The sequence below is a fragment of the Capsicum annuum genome, chromosome 8 (assembly GCF_002878395.1).
Source record: "Capsicum annuum cultivar UCD-10X-F1 chromosome 8, UCD10Xv1.1, whole genome shotgun sequence".
NCBI lineage: Eukaryota > Viridiplantae > Streptophyta > Magnoliopsida > Solanales > Solanaceae > Capsicum > Capsicum annuum.
The window spans coordinates 166,275,470-166,287,283 of NC_061118.1; the positions used below are offsets into that span (position 1 = coordinate 166,275,470).

At 31.6% G+C, this 11,814-nt stretch overlaps 1 protein-coding gene and 1 long non-coding RNA gene across 5 annotated transcripts; both read left to right on the forward strand.

The window, feature by feature from the left end:
• The first annotated feature begins 1,493 nt into the window (after positions 1 to 1,493).
• Positions 1,494 to 5,525, forward strand: LOC107840260. 4 transcript variants are annotated; one of them, XR_001665215.2, is made up of 5 exons: positions 1,494 to 2,077; positions 2,177 to 2,379; positions 3,127 to 3,244; positions 3,611 to 3,720; positions 4,976 to 5,525. It is a non-coding gene; the product is annotated as an uncharacterized LOC107840260 (long non-coding RNA). The 4 variants fall into 4 exon arrangements; XR_001665211.2 differs by having other exon boundaries at positions 1,496 to 2,077; positions 2,177 to 2,403; XR_001665212.2 differs by having other exon boundaries at positions 1,499 to 2,077; positions 2,177 to 2,403; positions 3,132 to 3,244.
• A 2,855-nt stretch (positions 5,526 to 8,380) lies between these two features.
• On the forward strand, positions 8,381 to 11,606 carry LOC107879502 (transcription factor bHLH95-like). Its single transcript, XM_016726535.2, has 3 exons — positions 8,381 to 8,767; positions 9,969 to 10,445; positions 11,499 to 11,606. Exons 1-3 carry the CDS (start codon positions 8,384 to 8,386, stop codon positions 11,604 to 11,606), a joined length of 969 nt encoding a protein of 322 aa, XP_016582021.2. The 5' UTR covers positions 8,381 to 8,383.
• Positions 11,607 to 11,814: the final 208 nt, after the last annotated feature.

Sequence of the window (11,814 nt, forward strand, 5' to 3'; positions counted from 1 at the left end):
AGAAAGTTGGTGGGATAATTTTTTGCTACAAATATTTTATTCACGTGGTTAAAAGGTTACTGTTACTACAATAAATTTTAATTCGTGAAAAAAATTAATAATTAGCTATGAAAATTTATTATAACAAAAAATTTGTGGCTATTTTGTTTGATTATTGCCACAATTTTTACAAGTGAAGCAAAACTTTTAATTTAACTATAATAGTTTGTTTCAAATTATTAATAATGGCTAAAAAATTACTATTGTTATAGATACTTTCATTGCGTGACAAAAATTTATAGTTAGCTACAAAATTTCATTGTAGCTATATAATTGTAGCTATTTAGATAATTATAGCCACGATCTTTAGCAATTATAGAAAAATCGAAGATTTAGCTTTATCAATTTAATTTTTGTGGCTATGAAATTCAGTGAATTTGTAGATAGCTACGAAATTTATTTTTTGTGGTTGTAACTTGGTAATAGCTACGATTTTTAATTTTGTAGCTTAGATTTCGTAGCTTATGCATTTTCTTGTAGTGTATTCAAATAAGATTAAATATCTCTTTTGGCAATGCTTTCATGACATGATTCCTAGTAAAGCTTATTTAAAGTATATCGAGATTAACATTGATGGCACGTGCCCAATTTGCAAACAATACAGAAACTATTCAACATATTTTTAATGCAATTCAATCACTAATCTTTGAAAAACATAAATTTCAATCCCAACAGTGCCACTCCTAAATAATACTCCCTTCGTTCCATTTTACTCGTCCCAAATTGGGATGACACAACTATTAAGAAAAATAATAAATAACATGGCTAGTTTACCATATTATCGCTATTAAATGATATTTACAATTTAATTTAAAGAAAAAGTATTTAATACAAAGGGTAAAATATGAAGAAAAAAAATTATCTTGTCTTGAAAAGTAAAAAAAGACAAGTAAAATAAGACACTAGATTAAAAAATTTAAAACGAATAAAATGAGACGGAGGGAGTATCTTATAATCCTCCTAAGCGTCAAGGATTGATAACTGGAGAACCTCTTCCCCTATATCATCTAGCACATCTAAATTAATAGGAATAATAATTAAAAAAAAACATTAATTAGCTAAGTCAGTACAACCTTAATACATAGTAAATTGTGCAATATATTGAATGCAAAATGCTTTCGAAAAATAAGCTACTACTTTGTAACAAGAAAAAGTATCTTAAATTGCACGGTAAAATCTAATATAATTGAAATTGACATTTTTTTTTTTTAAAAAAAAAATCATATCGTTCTTAGAGTTATAAAAGGTAGATGATATCTATTTTTTTATGGATAGCGTTTATACTATTTATTTGCTTATCTTATTATAGTTTTCATATTAATACTCCTTCGCCTTCCCACACCCAAAAACCAAATAATTAAAAGAATAAGGATAAAATTAAACATTTCAAATATGAAGGCGAGAGCATTTCAACCTAAAAACGTAAAGAGGAATAAATTTGACCAAATTTAAATAGTTCTAAGGATAAACAATGTCTCGCATACACTATCAGAAATTAGGTCTATCGCAATGAAATTTTTAGCGATGGTTGCAAAAGTATTGCGATAAATGGCCTGTAACCGTTGCAAAAAAAATTATTGGGTAAAAATATATCTATTGCAATGGTTTTATTAATTTCCTTTCTAAAATTTCAAAAGTCCGCTCTAAGCAATTTTAAGAAAACCCTTCCACTCTCAAACCTATTCTCTGTCAATTTGCTCTCTCAAAACATTTCTTGTCTCTCAAGATTTGCTCAATCTCTCAAATCATTTCTCTCTCGATTTGTACCTCAATTTGCAATTAGGACTAATTGCATTTTGGTGGGTTAACCACAGAAAATGCCGGTGGAGATCGAGGATATTATTCTATAAAAAAATTTACTTGTAGCGCTAGTTGGTTCAATGGAAAATGATACACGTATTGTGCATTTGGAGATGACGGCGGCGGAGATTTTAAGCAAGGGTAAACAATTAAGGTTGTCTAGGGATTTGATGGAGCAGGTTTTGATTCGCCGACTTTTGGTAATTATGTATCGGCAAAACCCCCTTTTCAGTGTTTGGTAATTGTCTTAACGTGTCTCTTTAGTATGTTTTATCTTCAAACAGCTCGTTGATTGTTTTCACAGTGATTATGTATGTCTGACGATATGTGTGTTCAGGTATTACTTCTCAGAGATGATATGTCTGACGATATGTGTGGCCAGGAGGTCACAGTTTCAAGCCGTGAAAGTAGCCTGTTGTAGAAATGCATGGAAAGGCTGCGTACAATAGACCCTTTGGCCCTTCCCAGACCCAATGCGTAACAGGAGCTTTAGTGCATTAGGCTGACCTTTGCCATTTCAGATTATATCCATATCACGTGGTATGATTTTCTGTTATATAAAAGGTGAGGAATCACCTCATGGTTGACATTGTTTCGTTACGTCATTCAGATCAAATGTGGGGATATTCTTTAGTGTTGAATTTAGCTTCTTGGCTAATGTACTGAACTGGTAACATTAGTCTGCAAGTAATGGGCTAAAGAATGAGACTACCCTTTGACATAACTTGTAGCTAGGAGTAATAGGATAAACATGTCTTACTTATCTATTCCAGCTCCCATCCTGTAATTTTGAGCATTTCTTGTTTGATTGACAAAGTGCTTTCCCTGCATGATTAACTGATTGTTGTATTATGGTGTCAAGGAATGGCCGTACTGTTGGTATGGCTATAGGGATCATCTTGAAAGAACAGAAGTTTGCAACTTATTCCGTTGATGCTAACTGAATGGCCTAACCGTTGTTGTCCAACTATACTTGTTGGATTTGTTTGCCAGATTATCTTCATTAAATTCCTGCTTGACTCCCCTAGAAGTTCAAGTTCCCAACTTATCTTCTAAACTGTTTTCACTTCCAAATATGATACGTAAATCACCTTACACTCATCTTGTCGTCCCCAACTTCTTAATACTTCTCTGATCTCTTCCTTACATGAGTTTTATGACTTATGAGTTTATGTTCAACACGTTCAATTCTCCTTTGGATATAATGTTTGTACTATTTTTTTTATCAAGTTTCATTTGATTGCTGCTTGTGTTTGTAAGCTAACTCATAATTCATGATTGCTGAAGGAAAGACGGTAAAGCAACACGTTCACGAGTTTCCATGATGCCCATTGGGACACCAAAGGTTCCCTATAGAAATCCAATTAAGGGAACATGGCAACGGGTTGATTTGTGAAATGCTCTTGTAAGTAACATATCTTCAATTTTAGTTAAACTATCAGAGTATTTGATATCTGGATAAAGAATTTTATTCGTGTTAGCAGTAATTTAAAATGTCAAGGTGTAGGACCATTCTCTTCTTATTAGTGGTCGTAGCCAGCATATTCATTGGCTGAACCACTAGTTGGATTGGACTGACTTCTTAGTCCATTGAAGCTAATATTGATAACTTGCGATCTAGAGCACTTTACAGTGTTCTCTTGATCACTTCCTGTTCAAACGTACCTTTATTTCTTCTTTGACTAATTGGATAATACTTTATAGTTTTGATCTGGGGAAATATCACCGAATTCTCGGATGCAGTACCGTAAATATGTTATTTTCATTGTAGAAGAGATAAATGAAGAATTTAGCTACCAGATATTGGCAACAACGCTGTACCTTGACACTATTGATGATTCCAAGAGTATCTACCTGTATATCAATGGCCCTGGTGGTGATGTGAGTTCTTTACCAAATTTACTTTGTTGTTAAAGCTTTTCTTTGTAATTAGAAACACCTCTTTTTCTTATAAATTTGTGTTCAGACTGTTTTCTCTCTTCTTGTTATTTGCGTAAAGTTACTCCTAATTATAGCTAACTCCAACCATAGCCATCTACAACACAATGTAAAGTCTGAAAGTCCGTTGGCACCAACTGTGTGGGCTATGCCTTCAATCTTTCTGTTTTTCTTCTTGCTGCTGGTGAAAAGGTATCATACTTCTCTCCTTGTGATGAAATGTGAAGGAAAAAAAATGTGTTTATCTTACTTAGAGTAGATAGTTCAGGTGCAGTGTCGACAGTTCAAGTGCGGTGTTGATCATTAACTCTTTGTTTTTGGAGAAATCTAAAACTTACATTGAGTGTTATGTATGGATGTAGACTTCAAGGCAATTGTTTCCCATTTAAAGTACGTTGCAACTGAAAAATCGTAATATTTGTACAAGTCTTTTGTTTTTGAACTGATTTACCTTCCAATATGTTGAAAGCCTTCTAATTCTGATCAATCCAGATAATTGGAAATCATATACGTGCAGTTGTTGATCTGATATCTGATGGTGTCAACCCATCAAATATTAGAAGGGGATATGTGGTACGTCGCCTCATTAGAAGGGTTGTTAGAACAGGCAGGTTACTTGGTGTAAAGGGAGATGGAATGGGTGATCTTCAAGGAGCATTTTTGCCAATTCTTGCCAAAAAAGTGATTGAACTAAGCACCAATATAGTTTTTTCTTGACCCTAGAAAGGGGAGAAAACTTCTTGAATAGATGCTGGCTGATGCATTATTAAACGCTCAGGGAACTGGGACTGCACCTTGTTTGTCGGGCAAGGATGCATTCATATTGTGTGACACTCATGGATTTCCAGTGGAGATAACAATGGATATGCATCATATTTATGAAATAAGAAACTATTGATATGAGATTCTGTAGTTGCATGGATTCCTGAATCATTTGCTTTTTAGCCTCACTATTGCATTTCAATTTTTGTTGATCTTAGCCATTTGTCTCCAGAAAATATTATAGAAAATGAATGGATATGCATCATATTGATGAAAGAAGAAACTATTGATATAAGATTCTGTAGTAGCATGGATTCCTGAATCATTTGCTTTAGCCTCGCTATTACATTTCAATTTTTATTGATCTTAGCCATTTATCTCCAGAAAATTTTTGGTCTAATAAGTTTATTTATTCTTATGCTGTGCTTCTTTTCAGGTTCACCATACAGCTTCTCATTTACTTCAATCAGCACTCAAAAGAGTAATTGGTCAGGAAACATCTCAAGCAGGATCAATGGGTGCTTTTGATCGTCTTAGATTTGACTTCAACTTCCATCGACCTCTTCTAGACAAGGAACTCGTAGAAATTGAAGGTTTGATCAACCAATGGATCGGTGATGGCATGATTTTGGAAACAAAAGTCATGTCTTTAACTGATGCAAAAGGAGCTGGGGCAATTGCAATGTTTGGAGAAAAATATGGAGAACAGGTGGGGATACTTACCATTTTATGTTAATATGTTAAGAATGTGATGATTATAGAACAAGGGAGATTCTTCTGGCTGCTATCTTTTTGCTAAATTTTGCTATTAAAGCTGATATATGGAGCGACCAACAATCCTCTTTTATGAGTCGGTGAGAAATAGTGATTAGACTGTACACCAGTCCATTCTGAGGATTAAGTCTGATAGTGAGATTTTAACCATGTATTAAAGTTCAACTTGAATTATAAGATTATTAATGAATGATTTTGTTTTGTAATGTGTAGATATTGTGTTATAATTTATTATGTATGTAAATAAAAATTTACATTAATACGAGTGACTATTTATATAAATCGTTTCAATTTAATAACATGTGACAATAATTATTGCAATAGATCAATAAACCATTGCAATAGGTAGTCAAAAAGAATTGCAACAGAATAACAAAAGCGTCGCAATAGATGCTATTGCAACGATTTAATGTTGTTGCAATAGAATCTATTGTAACGGTTCGTAATCGTTGCAATAGATGAAAATAGGCATTTCAATAAGTAATGAAATAGTTGTAATAGGTAGTCAAAAAGCGTTGCAACAGAATAATATAAGTGTTACAATAGCTGTTATTGCAATGGTTAGTAACCATTGCAATAACATCTATTGCAACGGTTCATAACCGTTGCAATAGATGAAAATAGGCGTCTCAATAAGTCAAAAAATAACCATCGCAACAGGTCTATCTATGGCGACGGTTGTCAGAAACCGTCACCATAGCTCTACCTATGGCGATGGTTTACACAACCGTCGCAGAAACTGTTGTCATAGACCTATCGCAACGCCCACCTATGGGACGCTTGCAGAATCATTACGATAGATCTATGATAACAGTTTATGTGTCTATCGCAACGATTTTGCAACCATCACTATAGATCTAATTTCTGGTAGTGATATGTCCTACATGTTTGTAGAATTTAATTTATTTGGCAAGCAATTGTTATGTGACTTCTAAGTTATTTAGTACATATATCTTTTGTGGTCCTGTTTTAGCTGATCTTAGCATTGATTTTTTTTTTTTTTGATTATTGTCATTTCAAGTAATTATATAGAGAATTAAATTAATAACTTTATTTGTTTTATTTTATGTGAATTATGTTGACATGATATAATTCTTTAAAAAAAATTATCAGAAGTGTAACTTAATTACTAAATTAATATTATTAATAATACTTTGAAGCTTTTGAATAAATATTTTTTAGGTGCTGAATGCCCTAAATTTTGAAACTCATGCACGTAAAGCTCTTTTAAGAAAATTTTATAGTTTATTATGTCGATTTCAACACGGTATACTACAACTAAAAGACTCCCTATATGTGAATTCTACCATATTATTATGAAGTTCGATCTGGTAAATTTTAAAAGATAAATTTCAGCATATTTGTGCTAAAATTTCAAGAAAAAATGTTGAAACTCAATTAATATATAGACCTATAATTTTGATGCCAACTTTCTTAAGATGAAGATAGTGAAAAGTCCCCCAGGAACATCCGATAAAATTGATACTAGACAAGGAAGATTAGCATGGCTGCTTCATGAAAGTGATGACACACACAAATCGAAAAATAAAGATGGTGCAAAAGAAAAAAAGTTGATCTTTACACTTCTAAGTTTGATATATTTATCAAAATATAACTTCTGCATAAAAGTGTAGCAAACTTCAAATAATTTTAGAAATATTTATTTTTTAAAATAAAACAACAAATTTGCCTAATTGTCAATTTCGTCATATAGTCTCTGGTGTCACAAATTTGAAATTATTATGGTATGTATTATTATTATTGGGTTGAAAAATATTAGTACAAAAATGAATTTAAGTATACGACGAGAAGTTGTCCTAATCAACGTTATTAGTGAGATGGTATTAAATATTTTAGAATATCAATTGTTCATATAATTAAATAAAAGCAAGGTGACCTCACAACTTTCATGCATGTTTCTACACTGTCATTTTTTCAGTAAGTATATTGGTATATGAAAAAAGAAGAAAAAGAAAGTAATTGGTATTCTCATGCAAAATCAATTTCATTTCACATCAATAACCTCTTACCTTTTTTTTTTTTGGTAATAGGAAATAAATATATAGATATTAAATGGTTACAGATGGGATAGAAGTAGTATTAACTTAGAAAAAGTAAGAACTAATATTTGTATTTGTTATAGTCATTATATTTATATGCGATCAGTTTTGAAAGTTTTTTTTTTTTTTTTTTTAAAAAAAGAACTTAGGAGTTAGTATAGATGAAAAGAATATCTTGATTATTTGACCAAATATCTTGTTAAATTTTTGTAATCTAATATTGGTAAGTAGAATAACAAATTAATTAGCCAATTCTATTATGATTAACTTGAATGGATGAGTAAAAAATAGTCTAATAAATCTAGAATGTTTTCGATAGAAAATAATTTTATTAAAAAGCAAGTTATTTTTACTTAGATGAAGTCATCTATTAATGAAATCTCATTAACGTTACTCAGATAACCTCTTACCTTTTTTATTTTTGTAATAGGAAATAGATTTATAAATATTAAACGGTTATAGATGGGATAGAAGTAGTGTTAATTTAAATAAACTAACAACTAATATTTGTATTTGTTATAGTCATTATATTTATATACGATCAATTTTAAAAGTTTTTTTTTTTTAAGAAGAACTTAGGCCGTTAGTATAGATGAGAAGAATATCTTGATTATTTGACCAAATATCTTAATTAAATTTTTGTAATCTAATATTGATAGTTAGAATAACAACTTAATTAATTAATTTTAGTAGAGCTAAGTGAGAGCTGGGACCCAACTGAATGAGAACAAAATTTGTAACAAAAGTGTTTTAGCTACCGTTTTTTGTTTTGAAGCCAGTAACGGCATTTTGGCTTATGATTGTATTTTGTTTTATTACTTCATTACTAAGTGAATCATCTTTTTATCCCTTTTTTGCCACCCTTCTCTATATTTCTTTATATTTAATATTTATATCCTATTCAATCCCCTTATTTCTCCTTTTTACACTATCCCCCCTCCGAAAAAAAACCTCTATATAAAGACATAACTTAGGGTCGACTATCATACCATCTGAACAAAAGAAAAAAGATGAATGAAGGCGGCGAGAATGATTTTTTGATATGGGAAAATGATGAAGTGTGGTCATTTTTGAACTCCGACAATGGCCAACTAGATGGGAGCAGTGTAGAATTTGTGGGTGACAAGTTGCCAGATCCGAATAGGTCTAATACTTGTCAGGCACTGACAACTGTTAAAGAGGTAGGTGAAGCGAGTCTTGATGGCAAAAAAAAATGTCGATCCAATGAAAAGAAGGGTACTAATGAAAGTTGTGAACCAAAGTCAGGGGCGGATGGAGATGGAGGTAGAGAATCAAGTCATGAGCTGCACATAAGGACGGAAAGAGAAAGAAGAAAGAGGATGCGAAACATGTTTGAGGAGCTTCAAACTTTGCTTCCTCATCTTCAACCTAAGGTAATTTTCTCCCCTTCAATGACATATCTTTTTTTATCCAATATCCTATCGATCAAGTAAAAGAAACTAAACAATTTATGATCATCTTAATTTTTTTTTCCCTTGTTTTTATTTTTATTGTCTTCCACAATCTTAATAAATAATTCTAATCAACTTGTCCAATAATTATTCGAAAAATGAACATGAAAAAAATCTTTAGATCAAATAGAAACTTGTAAAATGATTTAAAAATTTACTTTTTTACTTTGTTTGGTTCTCTTTGGCAATTTGTATGATGTCTCTTTGAATTTGTGATATTTTGATTGCTCCAACCTTTCTAAATCGAGTAAATTTTTGGAAAATCTTTGTAGGAAGAAAATTAAGTTTCACATAGAATCATGTAGCTTGATTTTTTTCTTATGGTATAGATCCAACACCAAAGAACAAATATGATTTAATTTTTATATAACAAATGGAGTCTAAGAAGGATACACAAATCTTGTCTCTACCTTTATGGAGCAGAGGGATTATTTTTAATAAATCCTCGACTCAATCGGAATCAATTCACTTGGGGACATACACATTCTTACTATTAATTTGTATGTACATGTTAATTCCAAAATGGAATGATATGATGCACCAAAAAAGAGAAAGAAAAAAACAATATAGAACTTCCGGTTTTTTCGCACATAGCTATATAATAATAGCATATTTTAACTTGTTATTAGCGATAACTTGCTTATTTTTCATATATATTGCTACTAATTATGATTTTCTATGTATATTGTATATTTTTGTAACTTTTAAGATCACTAAATAGCATATACAATAACTTTTATAAGAGGGATAAATTGGTCTGATGCCACACATGATTTGAAAATTATGGATTCTAAATTCTAATCTTTTTAAGTAATTTGTATATTATCAAATGATCCCTTTTAGCCAATATACACATGGCTCGAAATCAAAGTCATATATCGAGTTTTACCTAATTCCACCTTTCTATTCTAGCTTCGCCTTTGAGATTCATAGCTTGCAAAACATGATAAAAATGGCCGATAGTGTAAATTTCTTACATTATTGTCAGTATATATTAATAAAACTTAAAATCAATTTTATATCGTAAGTATGTAGAAATTGAGTTCATTTATTTTTGTACGTATATATATATATATGCAAGTAATTTCTTATTTTTCTTATTTTTGTGTGTGTATATATGCAGGCGGACAAGTCCTCAATTGTTGATGAAACTGTAAGGTACATCAAAATGTTGGAGAACACTGTTGACAATCTTAAAGAACAAAAGCTAGAAAGGATTCAACTTGGCATAGCTAGGCTGTCCATAATGAACAATCCCGTAATGACTCCACAGAAGTTACGTGTTGGAACTAGCTGGGAACAATTTTTGGCTGATAAAGGATCTGCTAGTAACTCAGCTGCTATAACACCAAAGAACAACAACAATGTGACTGGCATTCCCCTTTTGAACACTAATGTTCCAACTGATTTTGAGACATGGAGTTCAGATAATGTTGTGCTAAATGTTTGTGGAGAAGAGGCACATATTAGTGTGTGTTGTCCTAAGAAGCCTGGACTTTTTACCTTCATTTGTCATGTTCTCGAGAAAAATAAGATTGACATTGTGCATGCTGACGTTTCATCTGATCAATTCAGAAATCTGTTCATGATCCAAACCCATGTAAGTCCTTTCTCCTTTAATTATTTTTTTTATAGGGAAATTATTTCTTTAATGTGAAATTATTGTTCTTGCCCTTTCCCTGACTCCTGTATAGCGGGAGTTTTAATGCAGAACTGTCCCTTTGTTGATATTTAGAGATCCATTTAATTCTTATGTATTAATATGTGCTCAATTTACAAATCTGTGTTGGTCATTTTGAAGATTGTGAATTAGGGTTTTTAGTTAAAAAAAATAAAAATAAAATAGTACTCTTTGGTTCATTTTACGTGTCTTTAGGAGAAACTTTTGAATTTTGAAGTATGAAATTAAGGGGTGTACCATAAAAAAAGTTTCCGTTGAATCTAGTGGTGTTAAACATACTATGTAATTCCTCTAAGAGGTATTAATTATTAACTAGGACTAGATGAAATGTTTTGGAATGAAAAATTTACTTCATAGAAAGATCAATATTCCTTTTCTTTTTTAAATAGATACTAAAAAAGGGAAACCCGGTGCACTAAAATTATCGCTATGTACGGTGTCTGGGAAAGGGCCCCACCACAAGGGTGTATTGTATGTAGCCTTACCTTGTATTTCTGCCAGAGGCTGTTTCCAAGGCTTGAACCTGTGGCCTCCTGATCACATGACATCAACTTTACCAGTTACTCCAAGACTCCCCTTCTAAATAGATACTATAACACATAAATTAAACACATGAAATGCTACTCACACAAGAGTTTTTACTAATCATTTAATTTATTATGATACTTTTTCTTTTTAACTTATCCAAAAAATACAACACATTTTAATGTATATTTGAAAATTCTTTTTCTAGAGATGCCTCCTCTCATGCACCTAGTCTCACCCAAAATTCTCTCTATTTGTTTCATAAACCACAGTATAGTTTAGTCCGAGATTATATTAGAAATAATTTAGGTTGCCTTACTTGAACTGATTGTTTATAAAAAAAACAGTCTCTTTACTTTGAACAAAATAAATATAAGGTTGTATACACACCATCCTCTTCATACCCACTTTTAAAACTTTACTGAAAACATGTTGATGAATGTTCAGGCAAGAGGTGCAAGTGGCTTAGAGCAGTTAATCTCTGGAGCTTTATCAGTGGAAGACATGTACAAGCAAGCTGCACATGAAATAATGTCAGGGATAAACCCCAAATGATCCATGTTTGTTTCATCAGTTAAATCCAACTTTGCTAGAAGAGACCGTGAGGGTCATCATATTTGCTTTAGTAGTTCATTCGTAGAGGATGAACATTGTCGTTGTAGAGACAATTCTATTTTGTTTTCATAGTTCATTATGGAGGATGAACATGTCTGTTGCCGTAAAGGCCCGCATATTTATTTTCATAGCTAGTTCATCCGGTGTA

Bases quoted from the DNA above. Each gene is read 5' to 3' on its own strand.
- LOC107879502 (XM_016726535.2), top strand. From the start codon at position 8,384: ATGAATGAAGGCGGCGAGAATGATTTTTTGATATGGGAAAATGATGAA. The intron at 8,768-9,968 runs GTAATTTTCTCC...GTATATATGCAG, and splicing joins TTCCTCATCTTCAACCTAAG to GCGGACAAGTCCTCAATTGT. The intron at 10,446-11,498 runs GTAAGTCCTTTC...ATGAATGTTCAG, and splicing joins TGTTCATGATCCAAACCCAT to GCAAGAGGTGCAAGTGGCTT.